The sequence below is a fragment of the Pelodiscus sinensis genome, chromosome 16 (assembly GCF_049634645.1).
Source record: "Pelodiscus sinensis isolate JC-2024 chromosome 16, ASM4963464v1, whole genome shotgun sequence".
NCBI lineage: Eukaryota > Metazoa > Chordata > Testudines > Trionychidae > Pelodiscus > Pelodiscus sinensis.
The window spans coordinates 2,867,436-2,892,569 of record NC_134726.1 but is presented as its reverse complement, the minus strand read 5'-3'; the positions used below and the strand labels follow the sequence as shown (position 1 = coordinate 2,892,569).

Genomic DNA, 25,134 nt, shown 5'->3' with positions numbered 1-25,134 from the left:
GCAGCCAGAGCGCTGAAGGATCTCAGCGTGATAGAGGTCTATGAAATCATGACAGGTGTGGAAAAAGTGAATACAGAAAAGTTATTTACTTGTTCCCACAATATAAGAACTAGGGGTCACCAAATGAAACCAATAGGCAGCAGGTTTAAAACAAATCAAAGGAAGTTTTTCTTCACTCAGCACATAGTCAACCTGTGGAACTCCTTGCAGGAGGATGTGGTGAAGGCTAGAACTTTAACGGGGTTCAAAAAAGAGCTAGATGGATACATGGAGGTTAGGTCCATCAATGGCTATTAGCCAGGATGGGTAGGGATGGTGTCACTAGCCTTGGTTTGTCTGGAAGTGGGAGACGGGAGGGATCAGGTGAGGATTCCCTGTTGTGATCCTTCCTTCTGGGGCACCTGGCACTGGCCACTGTGGGCAGACAGGACACTGGGCTAGATGGGCCTTTGGTCTGACCGTCTTATGAACATGTCTTGGGGCACGCCCAGCTCTGCAGCCAGTCCACCTCTGGTACCGGAACACGACAATGGGGGGATCCGGTCGCGGTGCCCCGGGGCTGGCTGTCGCCCCCAGGAAGGCCTGGTGCGGGATGAGGGGAGGGGCTGGCCCGGCACCGGAAGCAGCCAGTGCGCAATGTCCAAGGTCACTGGAGAGCCCTGTTGCTAATCGTGTGTTGCCAGCTGATCCCCTGCCGGGGGGGGGGGGGGGGCGGCAAGGGATGAGCTCGGGGCTAGGGGCTGTGGGTTCTGTAGACCCTAGAGATCCACGTGCTGCCAGGCTAGGGGCTCGTCCCAGGGTCCTTGCCAAATTTCCCCTCCCACCCACTGGGCAGGGAAGTTTTAATGCCAGAAAGAACCACTGTGATCATCCAGGCTGACCCCTTCATAAACCCGGCCGCGGGAGGGCCCTGCTGACCCCACTCCCGTGGCTGGCTGCTGCCCGGGCGGCTGCCTTCAGTGCTGCAGCGCTGGCCGCGCGCTTCGGGGTCCTTTGGGCAGGGAAGTAGCCTAGGGATCATCAGAAAGAAACGTGGCTGCAGGAAGCCGGGGAGGAACCGCCTAGCCTGGGCTGAAGGCTTCACCCAAACAGCTGCGAGCAACCATCATCCCCCATGTGCTAAGGGCTGAAAAGGTGTTTGGGGGCTGCTGGAGACCGAGACCAGACTCAGGAGCGTGAGCGCTGAACCAGGGCTGCCAAATCCGGGAACAGAGCCGCCGTCTGGCCACGCGCCCTTCGGACGGGCACACAGGCAGAATATTGCCCCTCCTTGCCCCGCCCCATGGGCAGTCCTGCCAGATGGAAGGCTGCTCTGCAGCCCCGGAGCAGCCCAAAGCAGCCAGAATGGGGCTGCGAGTCGGGCCTTGGCAGGCCTGGGGGCTTAGAAGTCTAGCACTGATTCTCATCAAGGGACGGAGAGGCAGGGGCTGCAGGCATGAAGGGACGGTGGACGGACACTTGCCAGGGTGACAGAGGGCACTGCGCATGGCGCCAGGCGGGGGGGACACTTGCCAGGGTGACAGAGGGCACTGAGCATGGCGCCAGGCGGGGGGGGACACTTGCCAGGGTGACAGAGGGCACTGCGCATGGCGCCAGGCGGGGGGGGACACTTGCCAGGGTGACAGAGGGCACTGCGCATGGCGCCAGGCGGGGGGGGACACTTGCCAGGGTGACAGAGGGCACTGCGCATGGCGCCAGGCGGGGGGGGACACTTGCCAGGGTGACAGAGGGCACTGCGCATGGCACCAGGCGGGGGGGGACACTTGCCAGGGTGACAGAGGGCACTGCGCATGGCGCCAGGCGGGGGGGGACACTTGCCAGGGTGACAGAGGGCACTGCGCACGGCACCAGGCGGGGGGGGACACTTGCCAGGGTGACAGAGGGCACTGCGCATGGCACCAGGCGGGGGGGGACACTTGCCAGGGTGACAGAGGGCACTGCGCATGGCGCCAGGCGGGGGGGGACACTTGCCAGGGTGACAGAGGGCACTGCGCATGGCGCCAGGCGGGGGGGGACACTTGCCAGGGTGACAGAGGGCACTGCGCATGGCGCCAGGCGGGGGGGGACACTTGCCAGGGTGACAGAGGGCACTGCGCATGGCGCCAGGCGGGGGGGGACACTTGCCAGGGTGACAGAGGGCACTGCGCATGGCACCAGGCGGGGGGGGACACTTGCCAGGGTGACAGAGGGCACTGCGCATGGCACCAGGCGGGGGGGGACACTTGCCAGGGTGACAGAGGGCACTGCGCATGGCACCAGGCGGGGGGGGACACTTGCCAGGGTGACAGAGGGCACTGCGCATGGCACCAGGCGGGGGGGGACACTTGCCAGGGTGACAGAGGGCACTGCGCATGGCACCAGGCGGGGGGGGACACTTGCCAGGGTGACAGAGGGCACTGCGCATGGCACCAGGCGGGGGGGGACACTTGCCAGGGTGACAGAGGGCACTGCGCATGGCACCAGGCGGGGGGGGACACTTGCCAGGGTGACAGAGGGCACTGCGCATGGCACCAGGTGGGGGGGGACACTTGCCAGGGTGACAGAGGGCACTGCGCATGGCGCCAGGCGGGGGGGGACACTTGCCAGGGTGACAGAGGGCACTGCGCATGGCGCCAGGCGGGGGGGGACACTTGCCAGGGTGACAGAGGGCACTGAGCATGGCGCCAGGCGGGGGGGGACACTTGCCAGGGTGACAGAGGGCACTGCGCATGGCGCCAGGCGGGGGGGGACACTTGCCAGGGTGACAGAGGGCACTGCGCATGGCGCCAGGCGGGGGGGGACACTTGCCAGGGTGACAGAGGGCACTGCGCATGGCACCAGGCGGGGGGGGGACACTTGCCAGGGTGACAGAGGGCACTGCGCATGGCGCCAGGCGGGGGGGGACACTTGCCAGGGTGACAGAGGGCACTGCGCATGGCACCAGGCGGGGGGGGGGACACTTGCCAGGGTGACAGAGGGCACTGCGCATGGCACCAGGCGGGGGGGACACTTGCCAGGGTGACAGAGGGCACTGCGCATGGCACCAGGCGGGGGGGGACACTTGCCAGGGTGACAGAGGGCACTGCGCATGGCGCCAGGCGGGGGGGGGACACTTGCCAGGGTGACAGAGGGCACTGCGCATGGCACCAGGCGGGGGGGACACTTGCCAGGGTGACAGAGGGCACTGCGCATGGCGCCAGGCGGGGGGGACACTTGCCAGGGTGACAGAGGGCACTGCGCATGGCACCAGGCGGGGGGGGACACTTGCCAGGGTGACAGAGGGCACTGCGCATGGCGCCAGGCGGGGGGGGGACACTTGCCAGGGTGACAGAGGGCACTGCGCATGGCACCAGGCGGGGGGGACACTTGCCAGGGTGACAGAGGGCACTGCGCATGGCGCCAGGCGGGGGGGGACACTTGCCAGGGTGACAGAGGGCACTGCGCATGGCGCCAGGCGGGGGGGGACACTTGCCAGGGTGACAGAGGGCACTGCGCATGGCGCCAGGCGGGGGGGGACACTTGCCAGGGTGACAGAGGGCACTGCGCATGGCACCAGGCGGGGGGGGGACACTTGCCAGGGTGACAGAGGGCACTGCGCATGGCGCCAGGCGGGGGGGGACACTTGCCAGGGTGACAGAGGGCACTGCGCAAGGCGCCAGGCGGGGGGGGACACTTGCCAGGGTGACAGAGGGCACTGCGCATGGCACCAGGCGGGGGGCACGGGGGCACAGGGGGGAGAACGCCCTCTGCTCTGGTGAGCCAGCCCGTGTGGCGCAGAGATAGACCCGTGTCCGGTTCCACAGTCGTGTGCATCGGGGCACAGGCCCTGCTCCAGGCGCGGGCGTTCACACTGGGCCGGCTGAGCACAAGAGCCAGTCACCCGTTAGGGTGGGAAGTGCGCGAGGGTTCCCACACCCCAAGACTGAGTGACAGCCGGGGGCGGGCGGGCACCGCAGGTAACGGAGGAGGGACCGGGATTAGGAAGGCAGCGCCCCAGGCTGGGCAGCAGGGACGGTTTGCTGGGCGCGCAGTCGCCCGGGCGCCGGAGGGCGGGCAGCAGGGACGGTTTGCTGGGCGCGCAGTCGCCCGGGCGCCGGAGGGCGGGCGGCAGGGACGGTTTGCTGGGCGCGCAGTCGCCCGGGCGCCGGAGGGCGGGCGGCAGGGACGGTTTGCTGGGCGCGCAGTCGCCCGGGCGCCGGAGGGCGGGCGGCAGGGACGGTTTGCTGGGCGCGCAGTCGCCCGGGCGCCGGAGGGCGGGCGGCAGGGACGGTTTGCTGGGCGCGCAGTCGCCCGGGCGCCGGAGGGCGGGCGGCAGGGGCGGTTTGCTGGGCGCGCAGTCGCCCGGGCGCCGGAGGGCGGGCGGCAGGGACGGTTTGCTGGGCGCGCAGTCGCCCGGGCGCCGGAGGGCGGGCGGCAGGGACGGTTTGCTGGGCGCGCAGTCGCCCGGGCGCCGGAGGGCGGGCGGCAGGGACGGTTTGCTGGACGCGCAGTCGCCCGGGCGCCGGAGGGCGGGCGGCAGGGACGGTTTGCTGGGCGCGCAGTCGCCCGGGCGCCGGAGGGCGGGCGGCAGGGACGGTTTGCTGGGCGCGCAGTCGCCCGGGCGCCGGAGGGCGGGCGGCAGGGACGGTTTGCTGGGCGCGCAGTCGCCCGGGCGCCGGAGGGCGGGCGGCAGGGACGGTTTGCTGGGCGCGCAGTCGCCCGGGCGCCGGAGGGCGGGCGGCAGGGACGGTTTGCTGGGCGCGCAGTCGCCCGGGCGCCGGAGGGCGGGCGGCAGGGACGGTTTGCTGGGCGCGCAGTCGCCCGGGCGCCGGAGGGCGGGCGGCAGGGACGGTTTGCTGGGCGCGCAGTCGCCCGGGCGCCGGAGGGCGGGCGGCAGGGACGGTTTGCTGGGCGCGCAGTCGCCCGGGCGCCGGAGGGCGGGCGGCAGGGACGGTTTGCTGGGCGCGCAGTCGCCCGGGCGCCGGAGGGCGGGCGGCAGGGACGGTTTGCTGGGCGCGCAGTCGCCCGGGCGCCGGAGGGCGGGCGGCAGGGACGGTTTGCTGGGCGCGCAGTCGCCCGGGCGCCGGAGGGCGGGCGGCAGGGACGGTTTGCTGGGCGCGCAGTCGCCCGGGCGCCGGAGGGCGGGCGGCAGGGACGGTTTGCTGGGCGCGCAGTCGCCCGGGCGCCGGAGGGCGGGCGGCAGGGACGGTTTGCTGGGCGCGCAGTCGCCCGGGCGCCGGAGGGCGGGCGGCAGGGACGGTTTGCTGGGCGCGCAGTCGCCCGGGCGCCGGAGGGCGGGCGGCAGGGACGGTTTGCTGGGCGCGCAGTCGCCCGGGCGCCGGAGGGCGGGCGGCAGGGGCGGTTTGCTGGGCGCGCAGTCGCCCGGGCGCCGGAGGGCGGGCGGCAGGGACGGTTTGCTGGGCGCGCAGTCGCCCGGGCGCCGGAGGGCGGGCGGCAGGGACGGTTTGCTGGGCGCGCAGTCGCCCGGGCGCCGGAGGGCGGGCGGCAGGGACGGTTTGCTGGGCGCGCAGTCGCCCGGGCGCCGGAGGGCGGGCGGCAGGGACGGTTTGCTGGGCGCGCAGTCGCCCGGGCGCCGGAGGGCGGGCGGCAGGGACGGTTTGCTGGGCGCGCAGTCGCCCGGGCGCCGGAGGGCGGGCGGCAGGGGCGGTTTGCTGGGCGCGCAGTCGCCCGGGCGCCGGAGGGCGGGCGGCAGGGACGGTTTGCTGGGCGCGCAGTCGCCCGGGCGCCGGAGGGCGGGCGGCAGGGACGGTTTGCTGGGCGCGCAGTCGCCCGGGCGCCGGAGGGCGGGCGGCAGGGACGGTTTGCTGGGCGCGCAGTCGCCCGGGCGCCGGAGGGCGGGCGGCAGGGACGGTTTGCTGGGCGCGCAGTCGCCCGGGCGCCGGAGGGCGGGCGGCAGGGGCGGTTTGCTGGGCGCGCAGTCGCCCGGGCGCCGGAGGGCGGGCGGCAGGGACGGTTTGCTGGGCGCGCAGTCGCCCGGGCGCCGGAGGGCGGGCGGCAGGGACGGTTTGCTGGGCGCGCAGTCGCCCGGGCGCCGGAGGGCGGGCGGCAGGGACGGTTTGCTGGGCGCGCAGTCGCCCGGGCGCCGGAGGGCGGGCGGCAGGGACGGTTTGCTGGGCGCGCAGTCGCCCGGGCGCCGGAGGGCGGGCGGCAGGGACGGTTTGCTGGGCGCGCAGTCGCCCGGGCGCCGGAGGGCGGGCGGCAGGGACGGTTTGCTGGGCGCGCAGTCGCCCGGGCGCCGGAGGGCGGGCGGCAGGGACGGTTTGCTGGGCGCGCAGTCGCCCGGGCGCCGGAGGGCGGGCGGCAGGGACGGTTTGCTGGGCGCGCAGTCGCCCGGGCGCCGGAGGGCGGGCGGCAGGGACGGTTTGCTGGGCGCGCAGTCGCCCGGGCGCCGGAGGGCGGGCGGCAGGGACGGTTTGCTGGGCGCGCAGTCGCCCGGGCGCCGGAGGGCGGGCGGCAGGGACGGTTTGCTGGGCGCGCAGTCGCCCGGGCGCCGGAGGGCGGGCGGCAGGGACGGTTTGCTGGGCGCGCAGTCGCCCGGGCGCCGGAGGGCGGGCGGCAGGGACGGTTTGCTGGGCGCGCAGTCGCCCGGGCGCCGGAGGGCGGGCGGCAGGGACGGTTTGCTGGGCGCGCAGTCGCCCGGGCGCCGGAGGGCGGGCGGCAGGGACGGTTTGCTGGGCGCGCAGTCGCCCGGGCGCCGGAGGGCGGGCGGCAGGGACTGTTTGCTGGGCGCGCAGTCGCCCGGGCGCCGGAGGGCGGGCAGCGCTCTCTGTGCTGGCCTGGCCGTTGCCGGGCGGCTGTCAGCCGGAGGACATGGAGCGGCTGGGGCCCGCCAGGCCCTTTCTGGCTCTCTGCTGCGACCCTACTCCCTGGCCTGCTGGTGGGCCCATGGCAGGGGAGTGATGTGCACCTGCCCACTAGGAATAGGGGGAGGCGGGGGGGGGGCCGCGGCTCGCTCCACAGCTCGGGGGGAAGGGGCCCAGCCTGACTGCACGCTCTGGTCGGTCCTGCCCCTCCCCAGAACCAGTTTGCAGGACGCCCCGGTTGGCTGCTCCGTGCGCTGGGGATGGCCAAGGGGGTTGCTTTGGCAGGGGGGCTGAGTGCACGCCCCCTGGCTCGCCCCGCCTGTGACGTAGTGGGGGTACCTGGCTGGTTTCTATGCTGCTGGCTCTGGGGTAACCCCCACTGGCTGCCGTGGGTACCACGACCCAGCAAAACAGGATGAGTCACTATGCAAACCAGTGGCCAGACACCCCCCATGGAGAGGAACAAAGGAAGGTGGATGCTGCCCTGGCTGGGGGGCAGGGCTGGAAGAGGGTTAGTTAGTTGCTGTCTGGGGGCATGGAGGAGACAGCCTAGGGACAGGGGCTGGAGTTTAGGGGCCCAGTCTCCCCCATCTCAAGGGGGCCTGAGGCATCCTAGCCCAGCTCTGTGACCAGATTCCATCTGTGCTGGGCTGTATCCTGGAGAGGCAATAAACTCCCTCTATTCCACCGGCTGGTGCGGTCTGTTTGTGCCATTTCGGGGTGCAGGAGACGGGGCAACCCCAACGCGCCATCACACCGCCCCAGCATGCTGTGCCTGGCTCCTTCCTGCGCCCGGCCCAGGGGGCCTCAAACCGCCCCGGGGCTGCGGCAGGAGAGACGAAGTGCCCCTGATCTTCGGAGCAGAGGGGGAAGGCTGCTTGTGCCTTCGCCATTTAACCCTTCTAGTCAGACCCGCAGGGCCTGGCCAGGCAGGGGCTGGCGCGCTCTGGCCCCTGGGGCCCTGGAGCCAGTCAAGGGAGGGGAGACTCTGGTGTGTGGTGGGTCCCAGATCCTGCTGGTCGCAGTGACTCAAGGGGGCTCATGTTGCCCCAGGGCTGGCAGGGGCAGGGGCAGACGGGGTGGGTGGCAGCGAATTGCCCCAGCCTGTGCCAGAGGGTGGGGAACTGTCTTGTCCCTGCAGCACAGCAGGAGGGGAGCAGCCCTCCCAGGCTAGGCTGCCGGGCAGCTGGGTCCGGGCTCCAGCGCCTGTGTCCCACCTGGGAACCCTGGAGAGACTCTTCCCCTGCTGCCGGCCGGACTCGGGCCACGCTGCACCCGGCAAGCTTAGCGCCCTGGGCTGCTGCCAAGTGACCACTCCCCCCGCCCCTCTCTCCTGCAGGCGCCCAGTGCCCCGCTCAGCTCAGCGGCCTCACTCAGGGACAGCGGCGGGGCTCTCGGCCCCAGGCGCCTGCGAATAGCCGCGAGGGACATGTCCTGCCGCGGGCTGGTTCTCCTGGCCTGCATGCAGGTAAGGGCGCGCACCTGCCACCTCATCAGTGCGGAGGGTGGCCCAAACCCAGGATCCAGGGCCCCTCTTCCAGCCCGTCCCGCGTAACCGTTTAGCAATGGGGGAACCGTTTCCCGAGGGTCGCGGTAAACTCCAAAGGGAACGAGGGCGGGGCTGTTCCATGGCCGCCTGAGCTGCGCAGCCCGGACAAGACGGGCACAGCCCGTCCCTGCTGGCCCGGGCGCCGGTGACGCTGCCCTCGCTCACTGCTCTGCTCTGGAAGGTGCTTCGCCTCCGCCCCGCTCAAACAGCCCTCGCCCGGCTCCCAGCCAGTGAACCCCGGGGAGCTCCGGGCCCAGCCGGGGAGCGTGACCTGGCTGCCCCGCAGACAAGGGCAGGGCAGTGGGTGAAGGCCGGGCTGCCTGAGGCGCTAACCTGGGCTCTGTCCTCCCAGCACTGTGGCGCCAAGGTCCTGGAGAAGACGTTCGAGGCGTGGCTGAGGTACCGGGACGAGTGCCTGAGGAAGCTGGCAAACGAGCCCTACCCCACAGGTAGGGCAGCCTGGGCCCGGCGCCGGGGGCGTTTGGAGGCCGTGTGTAAAGGCAGTGGATTTCCTGCCTCTGGCCTCGTTCCCACAGGGGCCGCTCCCTCCTGCCGGGGCTGGGCGCTGCTCTCGGCACCAGGGAGCGCTTGGCTGAGACCAGCGACAACGGCCACAGTGAAATCTGGGGCTGTGGCCGGCCGGGACACGGGGAGCTGCCTACACTTCCCAAGGGCAGCCAGAGAAACCTGCGGGGCCAGCGCTGTCCTGGGGGGAGGGCCAGGCGCTGGGATGCCTCATGAGACAAGGGCCCCTCCTGCCACATGTCCCCCGCCTCCCACCACTTCCAGGGGCTCCCCGCCGGCTCCCGAATCCCCCCGCAGTGCTGACTGGCAGAACCCCCAGGCCTGCCTCGCGGCCGTTCCTCCCGCGCCTGCTGCCTGGGCCAAGGGCGCCGGTTGCTGTGGCAGGGCCCGCGGCTGCCGTTATGGACGTGGGTCGAGTCGCCCTCGCTAGCCAATGGCGGCTCCCAGCTGGGCCCACCCCGGGCAGCATCTGCTCGGCCCGACTGCGTCGCCACCGTGGGCTCACAGGGCACCATGGCAACCGGCAGTGGGTCCAAGGGGGGATGCAGAGCCGGCCTCATCCAAGGCAGGGAGGAGACGAGACCCACCCATGGGCAGAGCCTGCCGGGGCACACAGGCGGCAGGTGGCTGGCTCCCCACAGAAGGGCCCTTGGAGCCCTGGGTGCCGAGGGGAAGCAAAGCGCCGTGCGGGGCCCCAGCGACACTCAGACTGGCCCACGGCAGCTCCAGGCCCCGGCTGAGTGCGCTGGTGGCCAGGGCTCTGGGAGTCTGGCCTTGCTGGGACCTGGGGGCTTTGGCCTGTGCATTGTGCCGGGGGCTCCAGTCAGGTCAGGGCCCCCGGTGCCAGGGGCAGACAGTCCCTGCCCCGAGCAGCTGGCGGTCCAAGCAGGGAGGCCCCCAGGGAGAGCGCACAGTCGCTGGCTGTGAGAAGGGAACAGCCCACAGGCCGGCAGCAGCCCCCGGAGGCAGGCGAGGGCCTGAGCCCAGGGACGTGAGGGCCCGACTGAGTCCCAGGGCTTGGCCCAGAGCAGCTGCGGCTGGCGGAGGGGGAGAGCTGTCTGCAGAGCGGCTTGCGTGGGGCGGCAGGCAGAGTGGCCCAGCCCCCGGTGCCTCCGAGGCGGCGGGCGGGGGAAGGATGCGGCACGGGCTCAGCTTAGGGCGCAACCCCCCTGGCTCAGCCTGTGGGAAGAGACAACGGGGATGCGCCCCACTGCAGGCCTCTCTCCACCTGAGCTTTGCCTTTATCCTTCCAAGGGCTCTCCTGCAACCGGACCTTCGACATGTACGCCTGCTGGCCGGACGGCAGCCCGGGGAGCGTCGTCAACATTTCCTGCCCCTTCTACCTGCCATGGTTCGAGAAAGGTAACCGACCGGTGTCCCGGCAGCTCAGCGCTCCCCTGCGAGTCGCAGTCCGCTCCACTGGAGAGATGGGGAAACTGAGGCACGGCCTAGGGCGCTGACTTGCCCAGAGTCATACAATGAGTCAGCAGCAGGGCAGAGAGTAGCACCCAGCGGATCCACTTTCCCTAAGCACCCTCGGGTGCCTCTTCCCCTGCTAGCAGGAGAGGCTGTCGTGGGGACACACCTGGCATGATTCCAAGGGTCCTGGGGCCCTGGTCTTGGGGCCTGATCCCCCGGAGCCGGGCGGCTGGGTTGGGCCGGGTTGCTCCATTCCAGGCTGGGAGAAGCATCTGAATGTTGGGTCCTTTGGGGCTCCCCCAGCCCTAGGCCCCAGCCGAGGGGGTCGCGGTGATAGTGCCAACCAGGCGCACCCCAGCTTCTTTGAGCAGCAACAGGCTTTTTATTCAGGCAACAGCTCCACAGTCCACGACTCCCTGGGCCCCCTCTCCCCCTAGAACTCCCCTTTGGACTGCGCAACTGCCCTCCTCTCTAGGGAGCGATGGTAGAGCTCCCCCTGCACCCCATCCTACCCCCAACTTCCTCCCTTTAGGAGCCTGGCCCGGGTCTTCCCTCAACCGCTGGCCCTTCTCAGTCCTGGCTCTCCTCCCGGGGCCCCTCATCCCCAAGCACACGTGGCCCTCTCTGACTCAGGCCTGCCAGGAGTCTTTGGAAAGAGTGGGGGCTGAGGACCCCCAAGGGAAACGGGCCCTGGGGAGTACTGACAGTGGCTTGCGGCTTTGTCCTGGAGAGAGTCCACCTGTGGATAGGCAGGGTCGTGCTCAACAGGGCTCCTGCTGCAACAGCAAGCAGACCCTCAGGCTCCGGAGCTGAGCGCTTCTGAGACCGGCGTACAGGTAACGTGCGGTCCCCGTGCACGGCGTGCAGCGCCCTCTGGCTTCCACAGCATCCGTGAGCCAATGCTGCAGGCCAGTGGAAGGGAAACCAGCGCACACTGGCTCAAAGTGAGGGCACCGGTGATGCCCCAAAGATCTGGCTGAAGCTCCGCCGAAGGAAGGCCGGAGTTTCGCCTTGACCGTTGGCGAGGGGCTGCACCCCCCTGCAGGCGGCACCCGCAGAAGGTGCGGGTAGCTCCTCGGCGGGTGCAAAACTCCAAGAGCTGTAACTGTGGGGCGGTACGCACCGTGCAGCGCAGCACGGACGCCGGCCCCAGGGGTCCCCCCGCTCCCTCAACCCATTAGAAAGGCTTTTGAATGGCAAGGGCCAGTTCTCATCCCGCTGGGCCGCTTTTCAAAATCCAAGCGAACGGAGACCAGCGGCCCCCGGATACCAATTGCCCGTAGCCCTTTTAATTCGGCTTCCACTTTTCTTCCATAGCAGGGGGCACAGGGCTGGGTCTGAACTAGCGAGGCCCGACGTGTGTGTCGCTTTTTAGCAGTTGTGCCTGTTGAAACGGCCTGTTCATCTTGAAATCTCCCTCACGCGCACTTAAATCCATTCCAGAACTTGCATCATCTTCTGCTTGCAAGCAATGTGTCTCCCTGCCCGTCCAGTGAAAGGTCGGCCGACCAGCCTCGCCCTTTGGCCAGGGCCTCCAGCCACCAATGACAATGGAGCTTGCCTTATTTGAGTCTGGCGGGAAACCTTTGCCTGACGGCTCCCAGTATCTTTATTGCTTCTCTGAGGCTTAATTGTACCCTCTGCTTCAGCACTGGAGACGGTGGCACAAGCCTCTTGGCTCCTAATAGCCATGCTGCATCCCGGGTTTGCGCTCAAGTCATGCACAAGCACCCGCCCCGTAGTCAGGCCAAGATGAATGGGATCGACTTCAGAAAGATTTGTTTCATTTATAGCTAGTGGAAGACACTTTCTCCCCTTTTCTTTCCCTCTTTCCTTCTCCAGTGCGTGGAAGACGCCACGGGCAGGTTTTGATCATGGTTTTATGCACCTGCTCGTTTGGTTGGAGTTTGATGCAGTCGTCTAACATGCCCAGTCGATCTGTGGATGTGACATTTTTCATGTTTAAATCTGCAGACCTTTGGGCGTGTTTGCCTGCTAGCTGATTGGGTCGCTTTCCCAGGTTGCATCCTGTGTACCCTTGTCTGTCCTGCTTGCTTTTTCCCTTTCCCCAGGCTTCGGAAGGTTTTTTCCTGGCAGATTCCAGCGCCAGGGCCGATTTCAGAGCCGTTTCAGTGCTAACCTCGGCTCAGACAGTAATCGCCTTTGCATTCTGGCGTCAGGGAGGGGACACACTAATCTCTCTCCTGGCATGTGTGTCAGAGGGACACCACAATTACAATCCCCCGGGAACCTCCTCAGGCTGACCACAAAGGGTACGTCTAGACTGCGGGGTTTTCCGGGATACTGGAGGTATCCGGGAAAAACTCCGCCGCATCCAGGGAACGTGTCTGCTCTTCTGGTTTTTTTGCGGAAGAGCAAATGTGCTTTTTCGGAAGCCCTGTCTTCCTTGTTCTAGAGGAAGAAGGGTCCTTCTGATAGAGGGGGATCGGTAGATGGGCCACATTTTGGAAAAGCCTCTTCCGAAAAGAAATCGGAAAAAGGCCTAGTGTAGACCTAGCCAAATTCCCCAACTATTCCCCACCGTTTCCTTGGCTGAGAGTTAAACCAAGGAGGTGAAGAGGCCCCGGCCGTGCGGCACATGAGGGTTTCTTCTTACCTTCCTGGGGCGTAGCATGGGGAACACACTGTGACGGCGCGTTGGGGTCCCCCGCCTCCTGCACCCCCGAAAGGGCACGAACAGACTCCTCCGGCCGGTAGAACAGAGGCAGTTTATTGCCTCTCCAGGATACAGCACAGATGTCACCAGGTTCCAGGGCAGGCCTAGGATGCCTCAGCCCCCCTTGATATGGGGGGGGGTCCGGCTTCTAGACCCCCCCAGCCTGTTACTGAGGCTGCTTCCTCCATGCTCCCAGAGAGAAAACTAACTCCCTCTCCTCCAGCCCTGCCCCCGGCCAGGGCAGCATCCACCTTCCTTTGTTTCTCTCCTTGGGGGGTAGCTGGTCGGACTGGTTGAGAGGGCCTCTTTGCATAATGTCTCACTCCCTGTCCTTCTGGGCCGTGGTACCAGCAGCAGCCAGTGGGGTTACCACAGAGCCCGCATAGAAAGCAGCCCGATACCCCCACTACGTCACACACACGCTACCATTTTGCAGCCTTCTGCCCACGGCTGGGGTGAAATGGTCACAAAGCTGCAGCCATTTATTTCCCTGTGGTTTGTAAGGGAGCGTAGGCCAAACCCCCGCACGCCTTCCTAGCCACTGACGGGCCGGCTCCTCCTCTTCACCCCAGCCTGTTGCTTAAACTAATTCTACTCCAGGGTCGTTGAGTATTAACGGGCTCGTTCGTCAGCCAGCTCGCCCGGCCCCTGCCAGTAGCTCTGCAGACCCACACGTTTCCACCGGGGGCACCGTCGTCTGCCTACTCCCCCCGCTTCGCCAGGCTGGGAGCAGAGCCGGGCCCGTGGAGGCGGAGAGCTTGTCTCTCCCAGAAACGATACGACCTCAGCCGCTGTGTCCGTGTCTCTGTTTTCTGGGACCGACACGGCTGCCGCCCCGCACACGAACTCCCTTCCAGGCGGGTTTGTGATCCACATGACAGCAGTGCCCAGCTCTGGGGAGGCCCGGGCACCAGGCCTGCCGGAGGGGGATCCCAAGGGAAGGCAGTCAGCCTGAAAGGGGACCCTGCTCTGCTCTGTGTCCGCAGTGAAACACGGGCTGGTGAGCCGCAAGTGTGGGCCGGACGGGCAGTGGGTGATGGTGAACGGCACGCAGCCGTGGCGGGACTACTCTCAGTGCGAGGAGGAGATGGAGTCCACCTTGGAGGAGGTGAGGCTGCAGCACCTGATGGGCGGTGTCCCTGGCTCTGCCCACGCCAGCCCCTGACACACCAGGCCCGTGCTGGGTGCAGAGGAGTCTTGGTGTTGGGGTCTGGGGGTCACAGGAGACGGAAACAAAAGGGATAGATGGGGGGGCGGGGTAATAAAGCACAGGAGGAGGGATGGAAGGTGGGCATGTTACAACACATGAGCGAGGGGGATGGGCATGTTGTAAGCAGGGGAGGGGGATGAGCATATTATAACTTGGTGGGGGGTTGGGCATGTTATAATGTACAGGGGAGAAGGGGAGGGGCATGTTATAACGCACGGGAAGGGGGAGGAGCATGTTATAACGCACAGGAAGGGGGAGGGGCATGTTATAACGCACAGGGGAAGGGGGAGGGGCATGCTATAATGCACGGGAAGGGGGAGGGGCATGTTATAATGCACGGGAAGGGGGAGGAGCATGTTATAACGCACAGGGGAAGGGGGAGGGGCATGCTATAATGCACGGGAAGGGGGAGGGGCATGTTATAACGCATGGGGGGGACCATTCAGAAACAGAGGTCAATGTAAACACACATGCACAGCTCCCTTCCCTCCCCCTTCTTGGGGTGCTGACCCCCCCTCGTGTCTCCCTCCCGGACTAATCCCATTGCCATTGTCTGGCTGGGGGCTGGGCAGCCCAGGCCTCTGCTCCCTGGGGTGGAGGGTGTGAGGTCGGGCCCAGCAGCCCAGAGACAAGGCCGCTGTGGGCCCGGGACCCGAGCCTGCCGTCCCACGGGGCCCTGCTGCAGGAAGGCAGGTGCCCTGGGGGTGCTCAGCGCATGGGGGAACCGCCTGCCTGACCCGGCCCTGTGCCCTGCCAGGAGGGGGCCCGCCGGCTGATGGTGAGTTTCAAGGTGCTGTACACGGTGGGCTACTCGCTGTCGCTCCTCGCACTCGTCTCCGCCCTGCTCATCCTCACCGTCTTCAGGTAGGGCCCGCGCTGGGGGCGTGTGCGGCTCTCCCGCGGCTCCGCACGGAGGGGGACGGCCACCCGACGGGAGCACTGCAGGGGAGCGCCTGCGCCATGCCCCCCAGCGCCTCCTGCTGGGAGAAACAGGCAGTGCATGGCCTGCAGCTCGCCTGGCCCTTTCCCTAGTCCTGCCTGGGGAGGGGTGGCTGGCAGGGCCGAGAGCTCCCTCTGGCCGTGCTCCTCTCCCCTGCCCTGCCGGCCCGAGAGGCTGCAGCCCTCTCCGAGGGAGGGGTATGTTCTTTCGGCTCCGTCCCCTGCTGCTGAAAGCCACCTCTCGCCCCGGCCCAGGAAACTCCGCTGCACCCGCAACTACATCCACGCCAACCTCTTTGCCTCCTTCGGGCTGCGGGCCGTCTCGGTGATCGCCAGGGACGCGCTGCTGGAGAAGCGCTGGGGCATGGAGATCCTGCAGGTGTCTGACTGGGAGGCGCTGCTGAGCAATGAGGCAAGCCCAGCAAGGACCCACCTTCTCCTTGGTCTCGCGGCCCGGCCTGCGCCCCCCTCCCGGGCGAGCTGCAATACCCCAGTCCAGAGCCCCACCCCGGGCAGGGAGACTTGATGTGGGGCCGGGGGGGCGATCCCTGGGTGCTGGTGGAGCTCAGTCGGGATCACCCCCCCCCCCCAGCCCCTGTGGGCGGGCCCGGGGAGAACTCAGAAGAGCCCTCTGGGGGAAAGTCCATTGACAGCCTGGGGGGGGCTCTGCCAGGCTCCCAGAGGTGAACTTTGCAAAGCTGTGGAGGTGCGAGCGTAAAAACCTCCAGCTGCACAAAGCGGGAGCCGGCTCCTCCCGACGGACCCCCCGGCCCCTCCCACCCACAGGGCGGCTGCCTGCTAAGTGCGGGACCGGGGGGCTGCCCCGAAGCGTCCGCGGGACAGGGCGGCTCTGGCGATGGACACGTGGGGCTGCGGTGGGACAGGCCAGGCCAGGCGGATGGAGACTCCCCGGTGGGGACGGACAGTCTGGGCTGCGCTGCTAGCCCCAGGTCCTCCTCCCCTCTTGCGGCCCCGTCACTGTCTCTCTCCCTGGGCGCCTCTCCGCAGGCCTCCGCCGGCTGCCGGGCGGCGCAAGTGGCGATGCAGTACTGCATCCTGGCCAACCACTACTGGTTCCTGGTGGAGGCCGTCTACCTGTACAAGCTGCTGATCGGAGCCGTGTTCTCCGAGAAGAACTACTACACGCTCTACCTGTACCTGGGCTGGGGTGAGGCGGGGACGAGCGTGGCCAGTGGGGGGGGGCGAGGCGGCGTAGGCAGAGGGGGGATGTATGGAGGATGGGGGCATATCGGGTGCAGTCAGGCGGCATGTAGGGGTGGGCGTGGGGTGCTGGGGGGCAGGCAGGTGTCTGGGGAGGGGCGTACGGCCTTTGGCGATGGGTCTAGAATTCCAGAGGCCTGGCAGGGAGGGCGGGGGCGTGAGGAGCTCCCAGAGGGCAGCGATTCGGCTGAGGGGGCGGCTGGGCAGTGGGCTGACACCCAAGTGGTTTCCAGGTGGGCGTCGGTGCCCCGAGAACCACGTGGGCGGGTTGATGACGCAGTGACAGTTTCAGAGGGGAGGCCCCGTCAGGCTGTTACAATCAGGAGTCTGCTGGCCCCTTACAGGCTAACACGCTCGTTAGTCCTTACGGGGCCACGGGACTCCTTGCTGTTGCAGTGACGTGGCTGAGTCATGGCCCCAGTGGCGCGTGCTCCGCACAGGAGCCCCTGCCTAGGTGCAGAAAGCAGGGGAGCGGGGCTGAGGCCAGCCTGCAGCGCCCCAGGGCCGGGTCCCCACGGCACGGGGCCTGGACGGGGGAAGGACAGGCCCTTGGTTTGCGAGAGCCGCTGTCTCAGCTCAGGCAGGCGCTTGGTCTTCACAGGGGTTGCTGTGTGACTTGCAGGGACCCCCGTGGTGTTCGTGGTGCCGTGGCTGGTGGCCAAGTACCTGAAGGAGAACGCAGAGTAAGTGCGGGCGCGCCAGCGGGCTGGGGGAGCGGAGCCAGGCCCTTTGTGCCGCCGGGGGGCCATGCCCCGGGAAAGGCAGGGAGAGCGCTGAATGTGAGTGGGGGTCAGCCCAGTCCCCCGCCGCCACCGTGATTGGTCCAGCCCCGCCCTGGAGAGACCCCCAGGGGCGAGGGAAGGACTCGGCCTCCCTGGTGAGGTGGGGCTGGCCTTAGAGCTGGGCTTGGGCTCTGCCCCATGGGAGTAGGACAAAGACTCACCCACTGGCCACCAAGCAGGGCTGCTCCCCAGGGCCCTGCAGTGCACAGCTCCATCGGCCAGGCCCTGGGGCTATGGCGGGGCTACGCTTTCGGGCTCCACAGCCCCTCCAGGGGGAGACGTGGAAAGGAGCCGGGCCCAGTGGTGGGACTTCCGTGTGGGTGACTCCCGGGGCTGGAAGGAGCACAGGCCTGCCCGTCCAAGCGCCCACGGCGGCACGCCAGGGGCACCTCCCGGGTGACGGCAGCGAGCGTGGGGCAGGGAGGAGCCCGCAGGCCCCCGGTGGCACTTTCCTCTCGGCTCGCGGGGGCCCCCCAGAAGGGCGGCGTGGCTGGAGGAGGTGCTGCTGCCCGCTGGCTCCGGGCTTATCCGCGCGTCTCTCCGGGGCCGCAGGTGCTGGGCGCTGAACGAGAACATGGCCTACTGGTGGATCATCCGGATCCCCATCCTGCTGGCGTCCCTGGTAGGTGACCTCCGAGCCTGCGATCGGGGCCCACGTGAGGTACCGTGCCTTTAAGATGGCAGCAGAGTCTCCTGCTTGGCTCGGCTCAGCGGTTGAGTGTAGCCAAGGAGAGCAGCAGCTCCTGCCAGAGAAATTCCCCCCCTCCCGCAAGCTGGCCCAGGGAGGGCGCTGTTCCCCCACTCAACAGCTGGGGAAACTGAGGCACTGGGGAGCCAGTCACGAGCAAGCACCTACATCCCTGGCTTGCAGTCCCCCGTGTGACCACTTGGGGGTGACAGAGGCAGCTTGTCCCCTCCAAGTCGCTGCACCGCTCTGGTTAACAGAACCCCCGCAGGTGGGCTCCTGGCCCCGGCCCCTCCAGACCCCTGACCTGGATGTCAGGGCAAACAGAGCCAGGCCCCCAGATGCCAACCCACCTGTTCTGTGGAGCCCAGTGCATGCTGGGAGAGAGCTCTGTGAGGCCGGGTGCCCCGAGGCCGTACCGATGGGCTCGCTGGCCGGTGGAAGGCCCTGGCGACGTTCCTGCTGCTCCCTGCCCCACACATACTCTCTGTTACTCGTGGCGTGTCCCTTCCCCTCGTTGCCCCAGGGGTGCTGAGCTCAGCCCCCTTCCCTCCATGGGCAGCCGAGTGACCCTGGGAGCGGGGCCTGGCTGAGCGGGGAGCTAACCTCCGTGGCCTCCCCAGATCAACCTGCTGATCTTCATGAGGATCCTCAAGGTGATCCTGGCCAAGCTGCGGGCCAACCAGAAAGGCTACGCGGACTACAAGCTGCGGTGAGCGGGCGGCGGCCTGCGGGGACGGGCTGGCTGGGGAAGGGGCTGATCTGGGCTACGGCTCCGCGGCGGAGCTAGACCTGCGCCGCGTCTTCTGAGCAAGCCCCTTACTTTGGACTGTCCCGGGCGCGCTCCCGCCGTCCCGGCAAACCTTCCACCCGGCGCAGGGCCTCTCGGAGCGGCGGCGTCTTTCCAAACCTGCGCCAGGTTCCGAAACAAGCGAGTTTGGGGTTAACTCGAACTAGGCGCCGCCGCTTCGGGGCTCACCTTGCGCGCGTCTCCCGCTCCCGGCGCAGGGCAGATGCACCCGCCTTGGAAATCCAGCTCTGACTCGGTGTGTCCCAGACCGGGATTGTGTCCTTCGGCGCTGTCCGCATGGGTGGGGTCTCCCAGCCCTGCGCACCCCTCTAGACTGCGCTATGCAGACTGCCCGAGTCTGCGGCTTGTGCTGCGTCCACACTGCAGCGCGACAGGGCGTGGGGGCTGCCCCAGGGCTTGCTGCAGAGGCTGACACGTGAGTGTCGAGCGTAGGGGGTGGGACCGAAATCCGAGCCTGAGCCAGGGTCCCCAAAGCAGTGTAGACGAGACCTGGGAGGCCTGGCCCCGCAACCCACGGTCTTGCAACCAGGGTAGTGATCTCATCAGCCATTCCAGCAGGCTGTGTCGGCGAGCAGCCGTTAGCCCAGGCAGACGCACGCTACGTGATCGAGCCTGAGTAGGGTTGCCAGATACCGAACACGGCCACATGGCGAGAAAAAAATTGGTAATTGGTTAAGAAAAAAAAAAAAAAGGACGGGGGAGAGGGAACCAAAGTTGTTGTGCAAAAAAAGAAAAAAAAAGTCACTTCGCCTTTAAATCCCCACGCTCCCCTCGCCCCCACCAGATGCCGCAGGGGAAGAACATCTCCAGTGGCCTCCCGTCCCAGAAAAACAAACAGAAAATACCACCAGACATCTTACATGGCCGGTATTTTCTGGTTTTTAAGCCGACAGAAGACGCAGTTACCGGACTGTCTGGGCCAATACCGGGCACCTGGCAACCCTAAGCCAGAGCTGTGTTTCACAAGCCCCATAAGCCCCCTCCCGCTGCCCCACGCAAGGGCATCACCTCCCATCTCCCACCAGGAGGGGCCCCACTCCTCCCGTCTGCCCCCAGAGCAGCCTCTGCTGCCGTGTGCCTGGGAGACACTGCCCAGCTCCAGGCACTGCCCCCGGGAGCTCAGGAACCCCCCACTGCCCGGCAGGGCCGGCAGCCATCGCCCCTCCGTGAGACCCCCGCCCTCAGGCCAGGCTGGGACCAGCCCTCCATCCAGCGTCTCACTGGCCCAAAGCGTGGCCATTCCCATGTGTCTGCTCACACAGCCCCTCTCCTGCCCCCACCCTACGAGCTGAGGGATCTCGTCCCCTTTCAGGCTGGCCAAGGCCACGCTGACCCTCATCCCGCTCTTCGGGATCCACGAGGTCGTCTTCATCTTTGCCACGGACGAGCAGACCACGGGCATCCTGCGCTACATCAAAGTCTTCTTCACGCTCTTCCTCAACTCCTTCCAGGTGAGCTGGGAGCCCTGGGCGGCCAGGCGCCAGCCAGCCCGTCCCCCACGTCCCCTCCTGGGAAGCGTGGCCCTTTCCCCTCCACTCTACCCACGCTGGCCTGTCAGCCCTGCTAGCCACGCTGCAGCTCCCTGGCCCGCGGCAGGGAGTGGAGCTGGGCGGCTGCGGGGGAGCCACAGGACCACACAGTCCTGTGCCAGCCGTGGGCCGCAGCGCTGTCACAATCGGTGTCTGGCAGCTGAAGCGCCGCGCTGCGCACACCCCACGCACCTGTGACCGTGTCCGCTCGGCCAGCCCGTCAGCGCACCACTAACCGCCCTGTGGGGCAGCTGGGCCTCCCCCTCACCCCATCGCCAGGCGCAGCCACAAACCGCTGGCAGAGGGGCACACATCTCATGCTGGGCTGGTGACGACCTCCGCATGTGCGGGCAGGAGGGCCCCGTTTGGGCCATGCGTGGGGCTCTAGAACTGGGAAACGATCTCAAAATCCTTCCCACCCTCCTGTCCCTGGGGAAGTTACCTGGGCAGGGGCAGCCCCTTGGGAACCACGTTCAGCCTGTCCCAGTGTAAGGCTGCAGCTGCCGGCTGGGGGATCGCGGGGCGGGCGAGCGCGTCGGGACAGGCCGCCGGGCTGGGGGATCGCGGGGCGGGCGAGCGCGTCGGGACAGGCCGCCGGGCTGGGGGATCGCGGGGCGGGCGAGCGCGTCGGGACAGGCCGCCGGGCTGGGGGATCGCGGGGGAGGCGAGCGTGTCGGGACAGGCCGCCAGGCTGGGGCATCGCGGGGGAGGCGAGCGCGTCGGGACAGGCCTCTGGGCTGGGGGATCGCGGGGGAGGCGAGCGCGTCGGGACAGGCCTCTGGGCTGGGGGATCGCGGGGCGGGCGAGCGCGTCGGGACAGGCCGCCGGGCTGGGGGATCGCGGGGCGGGCGAGCGCGTCGGGACAGGCCGCCGGGCTGGGGGATCGCGGGGGAGGCGAGCGTGTCGGGACAGGCCGCCGGGCTGGGGCATCGCGGGGGAGGCGAGCGCGTCGGGACAGGCCTCTGGGCTGGGGCATCGCGGGGGAGGCGAGCGCGTCGGGACAGGCCTCTGGGCTGGGGGATCGCGGGGCGGGCGAGCGCGTCGGGACAGGCCGCCGGGCTGGGGGATCTCGGGGGATCGTGGGGTGGGCGAGCGCGTCGGGACAGGCCGCCGGGCTGGGGGATCGCGGGGGAGGTGAGCGCGTCAGGACAGGCCTCCGGGCTGGGGGATCGTGGGGTGGGCGAGCGCGTCGGGACAGGCCTCCGGGCTGGGGGATCGCGGGGCGGGCGAGCGCGTCGGGACAGGCCTCCGGGCTGGGGGATCGTGGGGTGGGCGAGCGCGTCGGGACAGGCCTCCGGGCTGGGGGATCGCGGGGCGGGCGAGCGCGTCGGGACAGGCCGCCGGGCTGGGGGATCTCGGGGGATCGTGGGGTGGGCGAGCGCGTCGGGACAGGCCGCCGGGCTGGGGGATTGCGGGGGAGGTGAGCGCGTCGGGACAGGCCTCCGGGCTGGGGGATCGTGGGGTGGGCGAGCGCGTCGGGACAGGCCGCCGGGCTGGGGGATCGCGGGGTGGGCGAGCGTGTCGGGACAGGCCACCGGGCTGGGGGATCGTGGGGTGGGCGAGCGTGTCGGGACAGGCCGCCGGGCTGGGGGATCGCGGGGGATTGTGGGGTGGGCGAGCGCGTCGGGACAGGCCTCCGGGCTGGGGGATCGCGGGGCGGGCGAGCGTGTCGGGACAGGCCGCCGGGCTGGGGGATCGTGGGGTGGGCGAGCGCGTCGGGACAGGCCGCCGGGCTGGGGGATCGTGGGGTGGGCGAGCGTGTCGGGACAGGCCGCCGGGCTGGGGGATCGCGGGGGATCGTGGGGTGGGCGAGCGCGTCGGGACAGGCCGCCGGGCTGGGGGATCGTGGGGTGGGCGAGCGCGTCGGGACAGGCCGCCAGGCTGGGGGATCGCGGGGGATCGTGGGGTGGGCGAGCGCGTCGGGACAGGCTGCCGGGCTGGGGGATCGCGGGGCGGGCGAGCGCGTCAGGACAGGCCGCCGGGCTGGGGCATCGTGGGGGAGGCGAGCGCGTCGGGACAGGCCGCTGGGCTGGGGGATCGCGGGGGATCGTGGGGTGGGCGAGCGCGTCGGGACAGGCCGCCGGGCTGGGGGATCGCGGGGGATCGTGGGGTGGGCGAGCGCGTCGGGACAGGCCGCCGGGCTGGGGGATCGCGGGGGATCGTGGGGTGGGCGAGTGCGTCGGGACAGGCCGCCGGGCTGGGGGATCGTGGGGGATCGTGGGGTGGGCAAGCGCGTCGGGACAGGCCACCGCTGGCTGTCCCAGCTGGGCATCCTGTGCCCCGGGAGCTGGCCCTGCGGGCTGCCAGGCTACTGTGACAATGGCTCACCCGCTCTCTCCCCAGGGCTTCCTGGTGGCGGTGCTGTACTGCTTTGCCAATAAAGAGGTAGGTGCCTCTGTGCTGCTTTCTGCTAGGGCAGCTCTCGGGGCGGGGCTGTAACCCGGGGCTGTGCTCTGCAGCCCATCTGTATCCTACTGCTGCCACCTCCAATTACACAAAGGGGATGCCCCCCACAGCTCCCACAATGCAACGCTCTGCCCCACAGCACTGCAGGGCGCCTCTGGGCTCTGTGCGCAGGCAGCCCTAGGCCATGGTGCAGACCTGGCGGGGCCAGGCTGGTGGCCACACGGCTGGGCCAGCTGCCCCGCGGCAGCCATGGAGCTCCGTGTGTCTGGGAATGGCCGTGCTGGGGCAGGACCTGCCTCTTCCTACTGCAGAGGCCAAACCCATCCCTGGAGCAGCTCTGCTGCAGCCCGGGGCCCTGGACCTTTGCTGGGTTCAGCCCGCGCCTTGGGGCCCAACCCCGACCGGCACCCCGGGGCTAGAGGCACGTGAGGCCACTGCAGGCCTGGGCAGCAGCCGGGACCCTCCCGCAAGGCTGGGCAGGGCAAGCGCCGCTCACTGGCCCTTCCCTCCCTCCTAGGTGAAGTCAGAGATGAAGAAGAAATGGCAGCTCTGGAAGCTGGACCACCCCACGCTCTGCTGCACACAGTGACGGCTCCCTGGCTGCAGCGGCCGCTTGCCTAGGAGAGCCGCCGGACAAGGGGGCGCCCGCAGTTCTGTGGCTGGGAGAAGGCCCCACGGCCTGCCCTGCTCCTGGGGGGGATGGTCCGTGGTACAGCACCTCCGCCACGCAGGGCCCGGGGAGTCACTCGCCCAGGTGCCAGGAGGGAGCACGAGGGGCCTGGCTGGACGTGCAGCGGGGCTAAGTCCCCGGGTCCAGAGCGTGGCAGGCTCTGGTGCCAACACTGCCCGAGCGTGGCATGAAAGCCAGGACCCTGCAGGGCCTCAGCAGAGCAGCCGCGTCTGAGGCATTGCTGGGCCCTGTGGACACGGCTGTGAAGATCCCTTGAAGACCCTGGAAGCGCTGGGCTGGGACCCTGATGCACTGCGGAACAGGACCCCGAGGGGGCGGGGAAACACCCCCCTGCTACTTGACCCTCGGGCACAGCACCTGGAACCTACCTCCCGCTGGAGCGAGACCCATGTCTCAGCACGCGGGGGTGGGGGTGGGCGGGCCAGACTGGCTGGGCAGCCAGGAGACACTGCTAGGACGTGTCGCACGCCAAGGCACACCTGGGCTAGGCCCTAGGCACGGGTCAGCCTGGGCGGAAGGCTCACACAGCTGGTCCATGGGGCGCTAATGGGGCAGGGTCCCCTCTCTGGGCGCTGCTCCCGGGGCTCATTCCGGCAGCGGGAGGGCTGGGTGAGGCCTGGCTGCTTAGCCCCTGGGATCCTGGCTGTGGATCCTCTTCAGAGATCTGTCAGCAGCCGCCCCCCTCCCAGCGCCCTGCCCCACGCCTGCTCCGCTGAGCCGGCCCAAAGGAAGGGTCTGACCGGACCCCAGCGCTGTGGCCCTGGCGCCTGCCTCGCCGGTGGAGAGCTGAGTCTGGAGAGGTCCACGTGGGAGTCCGGCTCTCGCCTGCGGCTGCTGGCCCCAAGCCCCGTGTCAGGGCAGGCAGGGGCCCAGGAGCGTGTAGGGGCAGGCCCCCCTCACACGGCCTGGTAAGCTGAGGGGAGTGCTGAGGGCAGGCTGCATTGGTCATGACAACCCTTACCCCTCGGGGCTAGGCCTGAGCAGACCTGCTCCCGCGCCGTCAGCCAAAGTCCCCCCGCCCCTCGCTTGCCCCCTCGGCCGCAGCGACTGACCCGTGGGGAGCAAAGGCTGCTCCCTGTGGCCAACCCAACTCCGGCAGGAGAGCCCGGAGAGCCCGGAGCCGGCTTGCACACGCCTGGTTCCAGCTCCGGTGCCCACAGCCGCCTGGCACAGCCCGGCCTGCCACGCGCCTCTCCAGCCCCGCATCCAGAGAGAGCTGCTCAGCAACAGCCTGCAGCCAACTGACCGGCTGTGAGCCCCCCCGTGCAGCCTCCACCGTCCAGCCCTGGCTCTGCGGCCTTGCTGGCAGGCCCTGGCACTGGCGGGCGAGGAGGATCCTGGGGTGCCAGGCAGTGCCCTGGGGCCAGTACAGCCTTTCTCCTGGGTCACTGCAGAGCCCTCGGCTGGGCGCAGCTGGAGCCCCTTTTCCACAGCCCCGAGCCCAGTTGTAAATCGCCCGCCTGGGGTGCCCTCTGCTGCCCACGTGCCAGCGCCCAGGCAGCTCAAGCACGGACCTTTCCGAACCTCCGGGTGGACAGAGCAGCGTCCCGCCCGAGTCAGGCTCTGAGCCTCGCCCCGAAGGGCAGGAGCGACCCCGGCAGGGGCAGCCGCCAGTGCAGCAGGGAGCACACGGCTCCAGCCCCTGGCACCCGCCCCGGCTCCCAGGAGGGGGCAGGCCGCCCCATCTGACGATGCAATTAGACCCGGGGGGACCCCCTCGGGCTCCTGGCGAGTTGCCAACGGGACCTGTTGCGGAAGCAGCGTCTAAGCGCCCCAGCCATGCAGTGCTCGGGGGCGGGGCCAGGAGTCGCCCTCGCTGTTTGCAGGCGGAGGTGCTGGGCCGGAGCCCGGGGCGGGCGCACGGGACCCTTCTGCACAGCGTCGTCTCACATGGAAATAAAGGTTTAT

At 68.8% G+C, this 25,134-nt stretch overlaps 1 protein-coding gene across 1 annotated transcript; it reads left to right on the top strand.

Annotated features, from left to right (window-relative positions):
- Positions 1–8,211: 8,211 nt before the first annotated feature.
- Positions 8,212–23,184, top strand: LOC102456517 (glucagon receptor-like). The gene is made up of 13 exons (XM_075899378.1): positions 8,212–8,250; positions 8,618–8,780; positions 10,111–10,218; positions 13,939–14,060; positions 14,920–15,026; positions 15,357–15,513; positions 16,110–16,269; positions 16,945–17,005; positions 17,657–17,726; positions 18,413–18,501; positions 19,913–20,051; positions 22,473–22,514; positions 23,053–23,184. The coding sequence occupies exons 1-13, from the start codon at positions 8,212–8,214 to the stop codon at positions 23,122–23,124; spliced, it is 1,329 nt and encodes a 442-aa protein (XP_075755493.1). The 3' UTR covers positions 23,125–23,184.
- Positions 23,185–25,134: the final 1,950 nt, after the last annotated feature.